Source organism: Vigna umbellata, chromosome 1 (genome assembly GCF_029865625.1).
Source record: "Vigna umbellata cultivar VRB3 chromosome 1, Vumbellata_1.0, whole genome shotgun sequence".
In the NCBI taxonomy this organism is placed as follows: domain Eukaryota; kingdom Viridiplantae; phylum Streptophyta; class Magnoliopsida; order Fabales; family Fabaceae; genus Vigna; species Vigna umbellata.
In genome coordinates this window covers 98393560-98412632 of record NC_142165.1, presented here as the reverse complement: position 1 = coordinate 98412632, position 19073 = coordinate 98393560, and the positions used below count along the sequence as shown (strand labels likewise).

The window sequence follows — 19073 nt, the reverse complement described above, 5'->3', positions numbered from 1 at the left end:
ATAATTAATATAACAATCCATAATAAAAATTTATGTTAAAATAATAAATAAAATCATGTTTTTATTTATGTTTGTTTTCTTTTATTTAAATGATCTTATTTTTTTTATTTTATTTGTTACACATCTCCTTCAACAATTCATCCAAAACCGAGAGAAGTGAATATAGTAATTTAAAAAAAAATAGAGTTAAATTAGAAAAAAAAATATAAGGAGAAAAAAATTAAAAAAAGTATGAATTTAATTCTGTATAAATAAAAAATGCTTAAAAGAAAATCACGTGCCGAACTCATTGATGATTGTTGATTGCACTGAATGAGCTTGACCTGGCCACGCGCCTTCGTGTGACAGGTGCTCACCGGCCACACGCCATCCCACAATCCAATCTTCTTTCCTCTCTCTTGTGCCCTAATTCTCATTTTCTAACTTTCTTATTTTCACTCCAAACTCTATCCTTCAATTTCACTGTTCCAATTCTATTTCTGTTCAGTCTCCTTAGCGGGTTAGGTAAGCAAAACCACTTTCTCTGATGCGATTATGCAATTTTTCTGTTTTATTTGTTTTATTCAGTTATCTCCTTTTATGCTCTGAATTTATTGATACTCTGTTTGGCTGCTATGAACTGTGAAAATTAAAATTCAGAATTTGGCTTCTTCTTTTCTCCATAGCTTTATCTGATTGGATTGCTTGTATCAAGGAACGTGGATTTTCCTTCGGTATCCGGCTCAAAAAAAGAAAATTCAATATTTATTTGGGTGTTCAATTTACTAGTCCTTACTTTTTATAAGAGGAGTAAGTGCAGTATTGAAGTAGTTTTTCTTTTCCAGTTTAGGAAATTTTAAAATTTTGTTGCTGAAGGCTTTGTTCACATGGGATCAGAGGGTGTGGCTCCTGCAGTTGTTGGGACATCAAAAAGCAGGTCAGCTACTCTCGTGTTTTAATGGTGATGTGTCATTTCATTGCTACAACTGAAAAAATAAGATCGTTATGCTCATGTTGTCTCTCATTTCTAAAGAATGTGATAAGGGCTGGTAGTTTTTTTCACAGTGCCAATTCCTGTTGTACTTCTTTGGTTCAAATTCATATGGACAAATAAACTGAAATTGTCTGAAACATTTGATCTATTGATTCGATGCAAATATAATTGTAACATTTATTCTTCTGTGCAGGAAAACCATTAGTTATTTTGTCTGGCTGTACTTGTTAAGACAAAAATTAAGATTTAACCAGAACTATTGATAAAAAGCAGTGGAGTCCTGGATAAACTTCTGAAATAATAACTTTGAAGAAAAGGAAATAAATGTATTTTCTTCTAAAATTTAAAATTAAATTTTAGAATAGCTAATTTATAGAAGTTCTTCACATAGTTTGTCCAAAAATTGTTTTTGATTAATATTTAAACTAATTTTAATATATGGGAGAAACTTAATTTATTTTACTTTCTTAATTTTCTTCTCTGATAATTACATATTGAGAAGTGTATCAACAGAGGAGAACAGGGCGGTATGACTACTTTTTCACTTCTCTTGCATGACTATCCTATGCGGAATTACAAGTTCATCTCTTGCATGAGTAGTTTTATGTGGAATTACAGGTTCTTCATCTGGATTCAGTTCTTGTAAACTTTATTTGCTTCAGGTCTTCTTCTGGTAAAATGAACCAAGGGAAAGTCCCCAGGAAAATTCACAAGGCCGAAAGGGAGAAAATGAAACGTGAACATTTGAATGAACTCTTTCTTGATCTTGCCAATGCACTTGGTAACCTCTTGTGCCACTATCATGTATCTTGAATATGTTCAAACTTTACATATTTGGTTTCTTAGTACTCAACATGATTTTAAGTGTTTTTTGTCTTCCTTTTCTTGGGATTTTTTGTGAGGATAGATGTGAATGAGAACAATGGAAAGGCTTCTATATTGTGTGAAGCGGCTAGGTTGCTAAAAGACTTGCTCTCTCAGATCGAGTCCCTCAAGAAAGAGAATGTCACACTGTTGTCTGAATCGCATTATGTAAGATTGACTCTCTTTTTCCTCCTTCATTTTTACCCTTTTGAGAGTGTTAAATAACATGTGGGTGACATGAAATACTTTATATTTACTTAATATTTTGGCCAGTTCCTTGAACTAATTAACATTTCATCATATTTTTTAAATTGAAAAGTTTATGTAGTGTCACACTGTAACCTTGTATCTCTTTGGATTTCACATGATTGCCTTCCTTCCTTGAGCAGGTGACCATGGAGAAAAATGAGCTGAAGGAGGAGAATTGTAGCCTAGAAACTCAAATTGAGAAACTTCAAGGAGAGATACAGGCAAGAGTTGCTCAATCTAAACCTGACCTGAATGTACCTCCCCATTTGGAACTTGACCCACTGGAGCAGTCAAATTTTCCAGGACAGAGTCTCCAATTGCATACTATGGAACCTAACTTGCAGCAAGGATCTGCAGTTTTGCTTGTCCCTTTTCCCGATCTTCAAGCTTCGTTTCCAGCTGCTAATGTTAACGAAGTAGCTCCAAATTCCTCTTCTGTTGTCAGTAAACCGCATGCAAGGTATCCCACAGCAGCAGATTCATGGCCATCACAGCTGCTTGGATAGTAACTAAACTTCAATTTAATTTGTATAGTTTCGGCATTGTTTTATCATGCCAACTAGCTTTCCTATAGCAATGCCTCTGTGGAGATTTCATGTATAAATTATATATATTCAATGATCTAAGAGAATCTCACTCGTGAGTTTTGTTTTCTTATGGCTGAAAGTCAGTAGTTAATTGTAGAAACGTTTTTGTGTGCTTTTCTAGGACCACGTCTGATAAATGAACTCCTCTATTCTGGGATGCAATGTTTTCTTGACACATTTTTTAACAAACTTTTTCTTCCGCCCTTAACATGCCAACTTATTATTCTAAAAATTCCATTAACATCACGTGTGCTTTCGCTTTCAGGGTTGAAAGATAGAAAGAGACAGTTCATTGTTTTATTTCCGAAATCAGATTATGATTGAATAAAATAGGTTTAATTAATAATTTGATTCATTTGTTAGTTTTATTTAGTTTGATTCCGTTATTTTTTTTAATTAAGTTTGGTTTTTATGTTAAATAGATTCAACTTAATCATTTATGTTAGATTTGTATAAACAAAATTAACATCTTTGTAAACGTTATGAGTTTGTTTGTAGTATTTTTGGTTTTATTTTATTTATTTTTTATTTATTTTTTTTTATGTATCAGCAGTGAAATGTCATGTATAAGTGTGATGTGAAATAAATATTATTTTTTTTTACAAATTTTTATAAAATATAATAAGTTTTGAATTTTTTTATTTTTATAGATAACTAAACTTAATTCAACTATAAAATAAAAAAAATAAAAAGACTACGAATTAACACATGTGAAACCCTAAATAATTAGTAATAATAACCTCTGTCACATCACGTTAATGCACCCACGTTCACGGTTCAGAAACCTTAAAAGCGCACTTTGCACCGCATGCACGCACGCCACGTGTCACGAGAGAAGCTTCCAATTCAGAAGTGGGTGTGCAGGTGTCGGCTTGGGAGACGTTCGTCCAAACGAACGTGGATTGAACAAAAATGGATTTTTCGAAAAACTCTCTCTCACCTGCATGCACTCTTCATCTTCCTCTGAGCTCAAACCTCCATTTTCTCCACCTTCTCTCTAGAGTCTCCCAACTTCTCTCTACTGTAAACTCACCAAGTCTTTCTCCGATCACGTTTCAGCACCGTAGGAGCGTTCGCTGAACTGAGAGCTACACATTGGACCGAACAGTTTCAAGAACTGAAACTGGTAAGTTCTCCTTCAGTAGCTCGTCCTTAGGTTTTTCTGGAAACCAGGTTCTGGGTTCATGCATGGGTGAAATCTGAGTTATTTTTGATTTTTGGTGTATAGATTAAGTGAAAGTTAGTAAGTGAATCTTGGAGTAGAACGCTGTTAGAGGACGCACCATACCCTTGCTTTAGGACGTTTCACATACTGATACGGGTAAGGGAAGCTTATGTATTTAATTCATATTTTGTTGTATGATTGAAGATAATGCATGCCTGTTGATAAACGAATGAATGTATGTGTATAGTATGAGTGTAATTGTATGATTGATGATGAATTGAATGAATAAGAGTATATGTTGGCTGTGATGTATGATCATGTTTGATACGTATGATTATGAAGGATTAATATGATTTGTGTAAAGTCTGGAAATTTGATATTGATATGAAACTATAAAGTATGAATTATATGAGAAATATCGAGTTAGGATAGAAGAACAATCTGAATCTTAAATTACTCTCTATGATAAATTACGCTCGTTATCGTACGGTCTTATACCGTTCGGTTCCCCTGAAAAAGACTTAGGGTAGAATTCTTTCATTCGGGAAGAATTCGGTTTGAGAACGAGCGTCCTCATTTGAATTGCTATGTTGGAGCGTTCGGCTCAGCATAGAGATGTCGTCTACCTTAAATTCAATAATATTAAATTACACCTTTATACTTTAAAATAAGTAGCGCTCGGTCTTATACCAAGCGTTCGTCCTAAATGGCGCTCGGTCTTATACCAAGCGTTCGTCCTAAATGGCGCTCGGTCTTATACCAAGTGTTCGTCCTAAATAGAGCTCGGTCTTATACCAAGCGTTCGTCATCAATGGTGCTCGGTCATCTACCTGATGTTCATCATCAGTGGCGCTCGGTCTTATACCAAGCGCTCGTATTATTGAATAACCACTTGGATAAAATAGCGTTCGTTCAAGTTTTAAAATATTCACTTTTCCTTACGTTCGTTCAACTACTGGCATCCGTCTTCCGTATGCGAAGTACTACAAAAAAAAATAGTTCTAAATACTCTTGACCCTCCATCTTACATTGGATCTGGACTAAGGTCTTCTTAATAAAATTTTCTTTAAGTACTAGGGTACATCCAAACGAGTCAATTCATTTAACTGGCCGAACAAACAGTAATGTTGTTGTATACTTTCCCGTTTATCCAGTACCTTTCTTTGAACGTTCGTCCTAGTTATTCAGTGGACTGAACGTTCGTCATTTTACGTTTTTGAATCTAAAGATGTAAATGAGGATGAATTATGAAAACTTAAAGTGTGAACATTATATGGAACGATTATATGATATTGGATTTTGGACGAGCGTTCCAGGGAGGAACGTCTCATACATGTTGATTTTTGAATTGGGTAAAGTATGACTGTGGTTATGCTAATGCTGGCATGGTCCATCCTGATATTCTGTGATACTCATCTTCACGTAGAGGAGAGTAGTTCATGTGTGGGAATGGCAGGAGGTCCTTAGTCCATAAGTTAACATGGGCGACGTAAGAACGGACTAACCTCGAGTGGCAGCTGTTGAGTGTATCCCAGTTACTACACCACTCGGGTGCGAGGACGCCTGTAGCTACACGGTTCATACAGTTCGGACAGTCTGTCTAGTATATTTAGATATATATAGATCTATGTTAAGTTACATGTGTGTGTGAATTGCAATGTTAAATATACATGTTGATTGTATGAATTTAATTATATAAGCTTACCCTTTCGTTTTCCTTGTGTTGTCCATTTGTCTATGTACGTTCGTCCTGTCTTGCAATGATCATCCGTGTGGATGTGAGCAGAAGGCGAGGCTACCTTAGAGGAGGTGATCCAAGAAGAAAACTTAGTAGAAGTGGAAGTGAAAACGGAGCAGTAGTACGTCCGTCGTTCATTTTTAGTTTAGTCGTTCGCTTCTGAATTGGACGTTCGGTTACTTTTCTTTTTGTAAAACCGTTCGTCCTTATCTATTGTAATTCTGTACTTAAGCCGTTCGGCTTCTGCTTTCGTTTTTATTAATGAAAAGACTGCATTGTTAACTATTAATTGTAATTAATTCTGATTTATGGTAATTACTGTATTTTGGGATGTTACAACACACATTTATAAATATAACATTTTATAAAATTTAACTATAAAAATAAATAGACTACGAATTAACACACATTTATAAATATAACATTTTATAAAATCTAACTAAAAGAATTAAATTGAATTGATTTAATACAAAATAAAACTTGAAAAAAAAACAAACTAAATAAAGGTTCAATTAAATTAGTATTTTTATTAGGGGGATAATATATCCAATTAATGAACCAAAGAGTGAATTCAACTTTACATCATGTTGAGATTTAAGAGTATTAGAGACCATCTTCAGATTCATGAAAAATTAGAATTATTCATGAAATCATTCATGAAAAGTTACAATCAAGCAAGAAATGTAACTAATCAGAATTTAGTATTTCTTAAATTTGAAAGATGTCTGATCAACATCGGGATCCTGTGCTCTATTGAAAGGAGAAACTCTTTTATTTTCATTTTGTCATTCACTTAACACAAATCAATTAGTGAAAATTTTATTCTTGTTTGACATTAATACTGAGTGAGTATTATCATTGTATTTCTTCTTTGTATCTCAAAAGTGGATTTTGTGATCCCCTTCACTCTTACAAGAGAGGATATATTGTTTTTAGGAAAGTGTGTATTCACGCCTAGAAAATTATATCAAGTCTACATTGTTGTTCATCTTGTTTCCCTAAGTTATTGGAAATTTGTTCCAACACATCCTTCTACTAAACAATTACTAATACAAGGTTCACTCAGGGTGCTTAAGAGGTGCCCTTGAGTCTTGAATGTGCTTATCAATGACATACAAAATGTTATCCCTAAGTGCTTGTCTTTTGTGTATGATATAATGTTTGATTGAGGTATATTTTGAAAACCAAAGAGCTTTTGTGTGAGTGGGAGTAAAAGTGACGAAGATTTTCAAAGTTTGATGTTCAGTATGACTATTGGTGCATATTGATGGAAATTTTATTGAGCCTCAAAAGAGTATTGATAGGTAATTAAACATGGTGCACTTGAAAAGAAAAGAGTGCTAAATGGAATTGGAGGCACTAAAGCTTAAAAAATTTAAAACCAAAAATTGTTGTTTTTGAGCCATCGGTATATTTTGAAAACTATTCTCAACAAAATAAATGTTTAAAGATATTTGGGATTCAATGAAAAAAAATATCAATTATCTACAAGATCAAACAACATTATCAAGGTTTTTGTAGTGAGTTTAAAACAATTTAGATCAAGTTTGAAAAATTAATGTGCGTATAATGAGACTTATCAACAAAATTCTCATATATGGTAACATAATTGAAGAAACAAATGTTCTTGAAAAGATATTTCAATTTTTAATACCAAAATTTAATTTTGTTGTATGTATTGTAAAAGAATAAAAATTTATTAGTGTATTAATAAAAAAATAAATAGAAAAAAGTTGAGAAAAGTATTGAAAACTTCTATCAATACTCATTCCAACCATTTTAAGGGATGGACAGAGCTAGAGGCAAACGATTAGAAACAAAGTACTAGAGGTTTAAAAAATTTTAAGAGTCATGATGATGAATGTAAGATAAAAGTTGATGAAAAAAACATAATAAATCTAAACTAGAATGTTTTAAATGTAATAAATTTGATTATTATGTTTTCAAAATGTTATTTTAAGTTGTCTTTGTGACAAACAAAAAACAAATAGATTAAATATAGTAGAGGTGAAAGAATAGGAGAAAACATGCTAATGATTTGACAGAAAATATTGAATTAGATTTATGTTATATAGATACAAGTTGCACTAAGTAAGAATAAATTTTTACTTTTATTTCTCAATGAAGATTTTCAACTATTATAAACTTTGATATTAATCTATAATAAAACAAAAGGGACGAAGAAATGTGATACTAAAATAAAAACCTAATTTTGTTGAAACAATTTCTAATGTTATGTTCCTCGTTTGAAAATTAATTTTTTAATTATAAAAAAAGCTACATTATTATCATCAGTGTTTGTGAAGATTAAGGTCAAGGAAAAGATTTTTTAACTTTGAACATTTATCGTGAGCATTTAAATATTTTTGAGGATTAAAGTTCTACAAACAAAAAGAGAAATAAAACATTATAATGCTCTCTGGACATTGGAGTTTTTATGTAATCTATATTTATTTTTCATTTTTTAATAGACATATTTATTGGTTACTTATAATGGTCACAAATTTTTAATATAGGTCATATTATTGTGAATGAAATATATAAAGAAAGAAAAAATTTTCTACCAATTATTACATAGATAGATAGGTAATTTTGAATGTAAGTTTATTTGTTGGTCTATATATTTAATATTAAAAAAAAGTAATAAAATTTTAATATGTAATAACAAAATCCACTTAAGAAATTTAAATATATTAATAATAACTAATTCTGTTAAATTTAATGAAATATTTAATCTATAACTACGTAAATTGGTAGAATATTTTATTCTTTCTTTCACAACATTGTAATACTTTCAGTCGAATTAATAGTTGAGATGTACACTTAATTATCTTTTTTAATCTTTATAAATATAATATAGTCCCTCTTACATAATATAAAACTAAATCCTTCACATTATAAAAAAACATGAATAGATATTAATACAGAATAGAGGAAGTTATTTTTTTAATCACACAAATGAAGTTATTCTGGAAAAAAGAAGCACAGAGGATAAAGCCCTTACATTAAGCATATTGTAAAGTAATGTTTTAAGAAAACAAAAGAAAATAAAATAAAATAAAAGTTGGTAGTTTAGTTAGGACAGTGTCGGTGGCGGCAGTTTCGTGATACACGGCAACCAAGATTCTTTTCCTTCACTTCAATTTGACTTCATCAGTTTAAATTTTATTGAAATAACATAAAATTAAATAGTTTCAGAAATAATCATATTTAAGAATATTATTACACCTGTTTCTCTAGAAAAATGAATAAATATATCAATACTAAATTACATTAAAATATTAGATTAATTTATTTATTATATAATTAAGAGTTATTTAGCACCTAGGTAAATCCGCAAATATTTATTTGGTGACCAAACCCAGCTAATGAAAGCGTGATGGGAGAAAACTTCACTGGCAGAGGACCACGGTGTTCCGCAATCGATTCCAACCACGACTGAAATCGAGGTCGCCAATCGTAATATACGGTGAGATGCAGATAGTGTTATAGTAGTATCGGATACACAGAAAAACAACATCCCACAGCAATTCCACTCTGTTCAATTATTCTCTTTTCTTGTTACTTTCACCACCGCTAGCTCTTGCTTTTTCTTCATCTGTCTGAATTCTTTTCTCTCACACGCAACCCACAGTGCAAATTGCGCACACAGCACTTCACACCCTCTTTTTCTTTTTTCCTCTTTACGTGCCAGTGAGAACAGAGAAGTGATCGAAGAAGCGCCACTAAAAAAAGCTAAGCCCTCAATAGAAGCAATTACTCTATACATCAAAATGGGATCTGGGGCTGGTAATTTCCTCAAGGTGCTTCTCAGAAACTTCGATGTCCTTGCCGGGTATGTTTCTCCTCTTTTTTTTCTCTAATTTGCCTTTTCTTTTCTTTAAGACTGATATATTACATTGTCTATCTTTTTTTTTCTATTGCAGGCCTGTGGTTAGTCTTGTTTATCCTCTGTAAGTGCGATCTCAAAATCTCCCTCTTTTCCCAACACTTGTTTTGTTGAATGCTTCATTTTCATTTATTCCATCGAAATGTTAGGTCAAAATGTCGTTTGAGAATGATGGAGTGATTCCTGATTGGCGTGGGTTTTTGTATTATGATGCAGATATGCTTCGATTAGGGCAATTGAGACCAAGTCTCCTATTGATGATCAGCAATGGCTCACTTACTGGGTTCTCTATTCCTTAATCACCCTCTTTGAACTTACATTTGCAAAACTCCTTGAATGGTATGCCACCATTTTTTTTATCTCTTTTATCATTTTTCTTGTTTGGGTTAATTATTCTTGAAGGTTGATGAGTACTCTGTAAATGCGGTGGTAAGTTTGTTGGGTTTTCTAGAGAAATTGTTTTAGTTAATTTATGTTACTAGTTTTTAGGGGGTAAGGCTGACTTTGGCCTCCTGTCAATTTGGGGATATTCATAAAATCTTAGTCTTTTTTATGATAATTAGGATGTAATTTGTGGTAAGAGAAATTAAGAAAAAGGAGCTGCTAAATTATTATGTACATATTAGTACATAAGCATGAATGCAATGAGCTATTATGGAAGGCACTAGAAAAGGCTTCACTGAGAATATTCTTCATAGTGTAACCAGAGAATGTTGAATTACTTTAATGTATTTTCTGTTATATCAAGCTTTTTTTTTTGTATTAGTTTAGTTGTGAAAAGTATATTTAGAAGGGTGCAGGGTAATCTATTTAACATGTGGCTGAATTTTCGCAACTACGTATTTCAGGATTCCGATATGGCCTTATGCAAAGCTGATTGCAACCTGCTGGTTGGTCCTTCCTTACTTTAGCGGTGCTGCTTATGTATATGAGCATTACGTGAGACCTATATATGTCAATCCTCAAACCATTAACATCTGGTACGTTCCAAGGAAAAAGGACACCTTTGGTAAGCGAGATGACATTCTAACTGCTGCAGAGAAGTACATCCAAGAGAATGGAACTGATGCATTTGAGAATCTGATCAATAGGGTATTTCCATCTATAGAACCCATTGTTCTGTAATTTTGCTTTGTTTTTGTATCCGACTTGGGCTAACGGTGTCATGGCTTTGCAGGCTGATAAATCCAGAAGGGGTGGCGGTTATTATACAGCGTATGATGAGACTTATTAACTGCAATCATGTAATTTCTGTCTTTCGTGAGTGTACATGTTACTCATATTTTGTTTTACCCTCTCTGTGACGATACTTTGACCTTTTTTTTTCAACCCCTTCATCGAGTTATTATTATCCTGTAGCTAGCTTGGGATTAGTCATCTATGTTTTGTATAATGGCTATGACACCCATGGTATATATAATGTTAGTTTAACAGCAGAAATTCGTTGATTTTGTTTTTCCTTTTGTTACATTCCGAACAAAATCACACCAATGTTGTATAGGAATGCAATTATGCCATGCCACTAAAGGTCTCATTGCTAAAACATATTTTTGTAAATGTAGTTATAGTCATCAATTAGCCTGACTAGAAGTAAAAACTAAAACTAAAATATTCATGCCAGACGTAAACAGATGGAGTAACTAAAAAAGCTGATGCGCAACTAACTTAATGGAGTAACATTTACGGATTTTAGGATTTGAAATTACTAGTACCATTTTGTTCGTGATATCTTCATGGAGATTGATGTTCGTTATTGTCCGTATAACTTTAAATACCTAGTACAAAATTACTACGGTGGTGGTTTTATTGTGATTGGATTGGATACAATCTTAATTTTTAGGCTCTTTGCCTTTAATGTTAGAGCCTGGGACGGTGTATCATGTGATCTCGTGGTGCTTGGTTAGTACTTGATGATAACCATATGTAGTTTGTATATATATTTTTTTCCTTAAGATAATAAGACGACCTCAGAATTTGGCTCTTCGACAAGACTTTATTTTAGTAGTCGAGCTTAGATAGAAATGGATACACTAGTGATAACTAGCAAACAAATGGATCGCATAGGATGGGATTTTGTCCCTACTTGAAACCAAGTTTTCAATCATATGCAACTTTAACAAAATGATTATTTTCTCTTTCTAGACGTGAACAAAAAACCTTCAACCGGAGGAATCTGAAAAAAATATTAGAGTTACGATAAATTTGGATTAGGAGTAGTTTTAACAAGTAAAATTGAATAATCTTAATAACCAACCAAATTAATCCGAAATTCGATATAATTCGAATCTCATTAATAAAAAAAACCATTTGGTTAAATATGAACTTTACAATATTAGATTTAGATTGTGCTAAATTAGTCGGATTAAATCCGAATATAATCCCATATTGCTTAAGCCTAGTTTCTACAATCATAAATGACTCATATTTTTCTACTAAATGAATAGAACAAAAAATACTTTAAATACTTATAGCTCAAAAACTCTATCTTTAACCATAACATATTTTATTCACAATGTATGTATATGTGGTTCGTATTTTATTGTCCGGACTTAGTGTATGTTAGAGGTGAATCAAAAAAAAATTTCCGCAACTTTACATTTTTAATCCAATATATATATATATATATATATATATATATATATATATATATATATATATATATATATATATATATATATATATATATAGTTTTTAATATGTTTTAAAATATCAAAATAAATGTAAATTTCTTATTTTGAAGGTATAATAGATCAATAATACCGAAAATTCAACAAAAATATTCTAAATTCAAGAGTATTACAATCAACTCTTATTATACCTGCAAAAAAGTGGCTATTATTGCATTACCACTTCCATTTTCCAAACAATGTCATTAGATATAAACGAAAAGGAATTATTAGAATAACTCTTATTTGTTGGAAAGATAAGTCATTATAACATTTGATTATCCATCCATCCACTCTTGCAATAAAATTGAGGCACCACACACCGCTCTTGTAATCATAAACATCATCGAGTTTGATTCAAGAAGTGCTGACAAAAATATCATGTATATACCAGCCTGGAACTGGTTTCGGGTGTGGTCATGCTTCAATTTCAGCTTCAGCCGCAGCTCCCACAGCATTGAAAGTTTGATAAAGGTAATTTTGAGCTTCTTCTAATGCCTGATTCCTTTGGATCATCAGCACACAAGCTTCTTTTTATAGTCATCTGTATAGAGAACATGTAATTATTGCTTATATTTGTGAAATTCAATTTTCCTTTCATTGGTGATAAAATACTTTATGCTTCTTCATCATGATCCGGAGGCATGCCTGTATTGCATCGTATCTAACTTTTGTCCATTTAAGACCAACCCATAATCTATATAAGCAATTTCCAATAGTATAGAAGTAGTTCCAAAACCATAATTTATTTTAGAAAAATTTGTGTGATTTCTATTGCCCCAGTCCGGTCAATGACAAAGGCATTAGGAAATTCAAAGAAAAATTGGCTAATTCAAGAGAGTAGAAGATGATAATCCAAGCAAAAACTGGAAAAGAAATTGACCATTATTCATTTGTGAATAAAAATAAACGTCAATGCAAGCAAGCCTTTACTAGAATTCTTACAGAGACATTCTCCACTTCTGGAGATTCAACAGAATTTCTATATGCCACAGTTTTGCAAAGTAAGAGTCTCTGTTAGGTTCTAGATTGGGAACCTAATTCTAGTACTCTATTCCTCTCCAAGAAACACCAAAAAGATTGGGAATCTGTATATTATTCACAATATCGCATCTATATAGAAAGAATACAGAGGCATAAGCCTCTTTCACAGGTATGAACCCGTCAAACAACTAAACAATTCCTGCCCATGTCTATATAACTGTCCTCTATTTATACAACCTCTCCCGCCCACTCTTAACTGTCCTAAGCAGTTAAGCGGTTACAATTAGTTCCCCTTAGTTCCCCTCTTTCTTCTCTCATAAACCAACCATCTCCTATTTTCCCTATCAGTCTCTTTCTTTTTCGAGGAGATCCACTACTGATTTGAGATCAGTAATCTACAGGAAACAGGAGATAAACGAAGTGAACTGTAAATTATTATATAAACAGTGTTTTCAATAATCAGTATTAGAGCAGTTACAACAAGACATAAGAGAAAATTAGTGTTCCGTTTTCTGTTTTGTTGAAAGGGCTTAATGATAATTTCAATCTTGTTAAGGGCCAAATTCTTCTTCTTGATTCTCTTCCCCTCATAAACAAGGCTTTTGCTATGATATCACAACAAGAACGCAAGAATTCAGATTCTAACACTGGAGATTTATCAACTATAATTGTTGCCAATTGTGTTATTGAGGATCTCCACTCCTGACTGAGGTTCACAGTAGTTTATACATTTTTGCTCATCAATATGTTCATAAATCTTTTCATCACACTAACACTATTTAGCTAAGCAAGTTCGACTTTCCTTTAACAACAATACTAAAACTCACAATTTTGAATTAGTTCGCATTGGATATTTGGGGTCCCTCTTAATGTTATATCTTTTTAAGGATTTTGATATTTTCGTGTTATTGTTGATTTCATCAGGGATATTTGGATTTATCTTTTGAGATATAAAGCTGACACCAAGTACACAAACTTTGAAATTAACTTGTGTCTTGAAATAATCAATCTTCAATGGTTTGCTAAACATCCTCCCTCTTAACACAGGTTTACACAATCTTCTTTTAATCACTCCTTAGAATCATAACCATTCATTTATTGTTTCCTAGATGATTTGATTCTTGCAGGAAGCAACCTACAGAAAATCCACGATACCAAGCATTTTCTAACCACCAATTCAGAATTCATGAACTTGGAAATCTAAAATATTTTCTTGGATTTGAAATCGTTCATTCTCACACAGGAATACATGTTTTCCAAAGGAAATATGCTTTGGAATTACTTTCTGACATGGGTCTCCTAGCTGCCAAACCTTCCAAACTCTTACATGATTCCCAAGAATGATGGACAACCGCTGGATGATCAGGATGCTTATAAATATCTCACAGGTAGACTTTTTTTTTTTTTATCTTACTAATCCAAAACCAGATCCCGATTATTTTGTCCAACCACTTCTCATTATCAAACTGTTGTTCGGATACTTCGCTGCATTAAAGCTACTGCAACTCAGTCTTCTTTTATTCCTCATATTTTAAACTTCAACTCAACTTTTTCAAATTCTGATCGAATAAGTTGTGTGGATACTAAGAGATCCACCACCAGATATTCTCCTTGGGGAATCTTAAATATCTTGGCATTCAAAGAAGCGAATCACTATCTCAATATTCTCCTCTGATGTTGAATACTGCACCCTGGTTCTACCACCTATGAAATTCAGTAGCTAACTTACATTCTTCAAGAACTGCGACTTCCTTTTATTGAAATATCTTCTCTATTGTGACCCATAACCATCAATTTTGCCTTTTATGAGCAAGCTAAATATATTGAAATTGACAACCACATTCTTTGCAAGAAACTTTCAATATAAGCTTTTACTTCTTCTACCTTGATCTACCAATCACCAACTCGCGAACATCACAACCAAAATGACAAGTATCCGTTCTTTAGCTTGTGGGGGCATTGGAGCAGTTACAGCAGCAAGACAAAATGACAAATTAATTTTCTGTTTATCCATATATGTCTCTATATACAGAGATCTGCCTTGTATCCATAGATTGATAATAATTTCTTCAATAAATTGTGTTTTTACCTTCGTTGAAGCTATGATAGGAAAAACTTACTTAATTTTCCATTTTACTCTCGTCTTTTATAAATGTTTAAGGTGAAGTATAACCAAACAGGACCGTACATTCATATTTTGAACTGTTTAAATGATGGCAAAACTACTCAGAGCAAGCAGCATACTCATTCATAATGACACCATTGATGGAATCGCAGTAGCGTTTCAGCCATTGGAAGAACTCTAAGTTGTCCAAGGGTCAGCCTTTAACAAGTTTGCTAACTTCAACACACTGCCACAGAATGGTTAAAACAACCATTAAATATAAACTAGTGATTGCAACCAGAGTACCTTTTTCTACTACTTACATTCACATGCAACTTTAGTATCTAAAACACATTTACCATTAAATCACGAGGAAAAGTCACACTTTGCTAAAAATAACTTACCCAACCAATCAAACTGAGTTGAGAATGAACAGCAGATAGAGGACCATAGTTTTCCTTAACCAAATTTCTAATGCAGTCTAAGTCCACCCCACAATGGCAGTCTGCTAGTGATTCGTGCTTGAGGATACATTAATAAAAATATAGGTGATATGGAACTGATATGAAACCCACCAATAAATTTCATTTGATTTCTAGGCCTTGATAAAGATAAACACAGTTTTTCAGTTAAAAAATTGTTGATTAATATACTAAAACATTTCCGAAGTATATGCTATCCCCCTGAATATTTCATTCTCAATTATTTACTAAAACAAAACCATCATTCAATACACTTGTTAAAGGACCAAGAAAAGAAAGTTAAATCAAGGTACAGTCGCTACCTTGTGCATTGGAACAACCCCTACGTCATATTGTCCCAGGTGCAGCCTAGCCAAAGGCAAAACAAAATTATAATCTCAAAAAATAGATTTTCATGGTAGATAACATTCCTAGTGCTACTTTATAGCATAAACGGGTCCTCTTTAGCCCCAAAACGCAATTCTTTAAAAAGAGAGAAATTGAAAAATATATACATGGACGTGACACTAGAATGGGGGAGTTTAACTATTCAAATACTTCTTGCTATTCATAACTGTTCTACAATTCGTTTGAAATGAATACCAAGTGTTGCACTTGCAGCAGTATACAGAAGTACAATGTAAGGTGTGGGTTTTAGCAAGAACATGCAAAGGGGGTGTAAGTACGAGAAGGAGGAGAAAATCTTAATTGGGTTTCAAGGAAGATTCAATAAATACGGAAAACAAGTGGGAAAAATATTTCATGTTAAAAATCTAATTTAAAAAGTAAAGTAAGAATAAGTTTACTTAGATAATTTCTTTTTAAATGAATTTATTCTAGGAGAAAAGTCCACCCTCCTCATAAATATAGCTTTTCTGATCCTGAGACTGGTGAAACTGAGTTGAAATCACTATGAACAATTTTAACATTATATTTAAAAGATAAAAAAATTAACTTTTTAATTTAATAAAATTAATCACATATATTAATAAATGTTTTACTTATTTTCATTACTTTTTTTTACCAGACAAAATTACTGTACTTTCTATTCCTTCTCTTTAAATAATCAATCTTTCATTTTTTTTAGGACTCCAACCAAACATAATATAGAACAAAATAAACTTGACATAATATACTAATGTGATATTAAAGTTTATATATGAATAATAATATAATTTCCAAAATTATATAAGAAGCAATATTTTAGTAAAATTATATATATATATATATATAGATGTAATTTAATATTAATGAAAAAAATTAATTTAGCTATTCATGTAAAATTTTCCGAAAATCTGAGAGTCTAGAAAAAAAAAATGAGCATCCTTTATTAAAAATAAACTTTTTTTGTCAAAGCGATACACAAGACAAAACTTCTTACGGGCCTTTGCAAACGATGGGTCGTGGAATGGGCCTTGTAATAAAAGTCCGGACTTCCCAGAACTAGGGTTTTGAGATCACATAAAAAGGAAGCTGTTTTTGAACCCTAGCAGCGAAAACCTGGTGCACCGTAAGGGTTGAGAAGCAGCAAGAGAAGAGCCATGGTGCACGTTTCCTTCTACCGAAACTGTGAGTATTCTACATTGCACTCAATGCATCTACCTATCTATATTCTGTGCATTTGTTTGTACGAAATTTCTTTTTATTTAATCTCATTCTTATATTTGTGATCTGAGAATGAGGCATAATTTCCAACAGAATTGAATATGTTATTTGATTGTTTGGAATTGAATAGATGGAAAAACCTTCAAGAAGCCTCGTCGTCCATACGAGAAGGAACGTTTGGACGCCGAGTTGAAGCTGGTTGGGGAGTACGGGCTTCGCTGCAAGAGGGAGTTGTGGAGGGTTCAGTACGCCCTCAGCCGTATCCGTAACAATGCCAGGAATCTGTTGACACTGGATGAGAAGAACCCGCGCCGAATTTTCGAGGGTGAAGCACTTCTCCGAAGAATGTTCCGTTACGGACTTCTCGACGAGACTCAGAACAAGCTCGATTACGTGTTAGCCCTCACCGTCGAGAACTTTCTCGAACGCCGCCTCCAAACCCTCGTTTTCAAGTCTGGCATGGCCAAGTCCATTCATCACGCTAGAGTCCTCATCAGGCAGAGGCACATAAGGTCTAATTTCTCACAATATTCATTAAGTAGTATTCGTTATTTATTTTGGATCATATGCAATGCTATTGATTTTCACTATGAATTGATTTCGTATCGTGTAGCTTTGTTGCATAATTACGGCTTAATTATTAAATTCATACTGAACTCGTATAGTTGCGGGCTTGCTGTAATACTGATCCTTTTTTCCTAATATATGGATTGGTTTTCGTTGATAAATTGTGTGACTTGATATAGAGACCATTTGGTGTGTTTAATTTGTTTTTTGATGATAGCTTCTTTTTGGAATGAATATTGAGATTGTTTGGGATTTGGCAGGGTTGGGAGACAGGTGGTGAACATTCCATCATTCATGGTTAGGGTTGATTCTCAGAAGCACATTGACTTCTCACTCACGAGTCCACTTGGTGGTGGTCGCCCTGGACGCGTGAAGAGAAGGAACCAAAAGGCTGCTGCTAAAAAGGCCGCTGGTGGAGATGGAGATGAGGAGGATGAAGATTAGGTTATTAATGTCTAGCAACCTTTCTTGTGCGCACCTTTTAATTAATGTAGACATTTTAGAATTTTGTCATGCTCCGACTCTTATAAAATTTTCCGTACTTGTTTTTTGTTTGAGGTAAAGTTGTGCCTGAGGTATGATGATTTTGAACTCTGCTTTCTCAAAGTATTCAAGTTTTGCTGCCATGATTGTCGTGATCTCTGGTATTTTCACAACTTGAATCAAATATCCTTACATATGTGATTTAAGGCTAGAAGCCATTTTAAAAAAAATGATTTGGTAAGATGCTTAGGGTTTTGGTTCGAATGGCAGAGATTTTAGAATTACTAGGGATAGTTGCTGTAAAAATCGGCAACAATATTTGTGCGTTGATTTTTGTTGAGTCTTGCTGGGTAGTGATTCTAATATTATGTTTGGATATCCAAACCAACGAACCTAATGGTGAAGCAATTCATTGACTTCTCTACATTTTGTAAAACTGACATGAGAGACATGCTAATTGAGTAAAGAACATTGATTTTTCAAACAGGCTCGAAATCGTAACGTAGTTTAGTTGGAGAGGTATTTTAAGATCAATTGTTAATTAGATAACTCAATTGCGCTTTTCTTGTTACAAACAGAGCAGTGTTTGGGAGCAGAATATAACAATTCATATTTAAGTGGCAAAAAATTGAAGTATCGGCTGCAGGAAATCCATTGATTTAATTCACATTGCTTTTATGCAAACACTTTAGATGTTCGTTGGTGTCTCTGAACTCTCTTGGCAACAAAAACGGCATG

At 33.0% G+C, this 19073-nt stretch overlaps 3 protein-coding genes and 1 long non-coding RNA gene across 6 annotated transcripts; all 4 read left to right on the top strand.

The window, feature by feature from the left end:
* Positions 1 to 300: 300 nt before the first annotated feature.
* Positions 301 to 2743, top strand: PYE (basic helix-loop-helix (bHLH) DNA-binding superfamily protein). 2 transcript variants are annotated; one of them, XM_047300038.2, is made up of 5 exons: positions 301 to 504; positions 825 to 916; positions 1636 to 1754; positions 1881 to 2005; positions 2227 to 2743. In XM_047300038.2, the coding sequence occupies exons 2-5, from the start codon at positions 867 to 869 to the stop codon at positions 2590 to 2592; spliced, it is 660 nt and encodes a 219-aa protein (XP_047155994.1). In that variant the 5' UTR covers positions 301 to 504; positions 825 to 866; the 3' UTR covers positions 2593 to 2743. The 2 variants fall into 2 exon arrangements, with proteins under 2 accessions (XP_047155994.1, XP_087961162.1); XM_088105036.1 differs by lacking the exon at positions 301 to 504 and having other exon boundaries at positions 1592 to 1754.
* A 6161-nt stretch (positions 2744 to 8904) lies between these two features.
* LOC124827063 (HVA22-like protein a) lies at positions 8905 to 10913 on the top strand. Of its 2 annotated transcripts, XM_047300056.2 has the most exons (6): positions 8905 to 9045; positions 9271 to 9411; positions 9503 to 9529; positions 9682 to 9804; positions 10314 to 10557; positions 10643 to 10913. In XM_047300056.2, exons 2-6 carry the CDS (start codon positions 9350 to 9352, stop codon positions 10697 to 10699), a joined length of 513 nt encoding a protein of 170 aa, XP_047156012.1. In that variant the 5' UTR covers positions 8905 to 9045; positions 9271 to 9349; the 3' UTR covers positions 10700 to 10913. The 2 variants fall into 2 exon arrangements, with proteins under 2 accessions (XP_047156012.1, XP_047156005.1); XM_047300049.2 differs by lacking the exon at positions 8905 to 9045 and having other exon boundaries at positions 9080 to 9411.
* Positions 10914 to 12401: 1488 nt separating this feature from the next.
* On the top strand, positions 12402 to 15208 carry LOC148206954 (uncharacterized). Its single transcript, XR_015786651.1, has 2 exons — positions 12402 to 12605; positions 14040 to 15208. It is a non-coding gene; the product is annotated as an uncharacterized LOC148206954 (long non-coding RNA).
* Positions 15209 to 17094: 1886 nt separating this feature from the next.
* LOC124827079 (small ribosomal subunit protein uS4y) lies at positions 17095 to 18478 on the top strand. The gene is made up of 3 exons (XM_047300066.2): positions 17095 to 17249; positions 17416 to 17797; positions 18113 to 18478. Exons 1-3 carry the CDS (start codon positions 17222 to 17224, stop codon positions 18294 to 18296), a joined length of 594 nt encoding a protein of 197 aa, XP_047156022.1. The 5' UTR covers positions 17095 to 17221; the 3' UTR covers positions 18297 to 18478.
* The last annotated feature ends 595 nt before the right edge of the window (positions 18479 to 19073 follow it).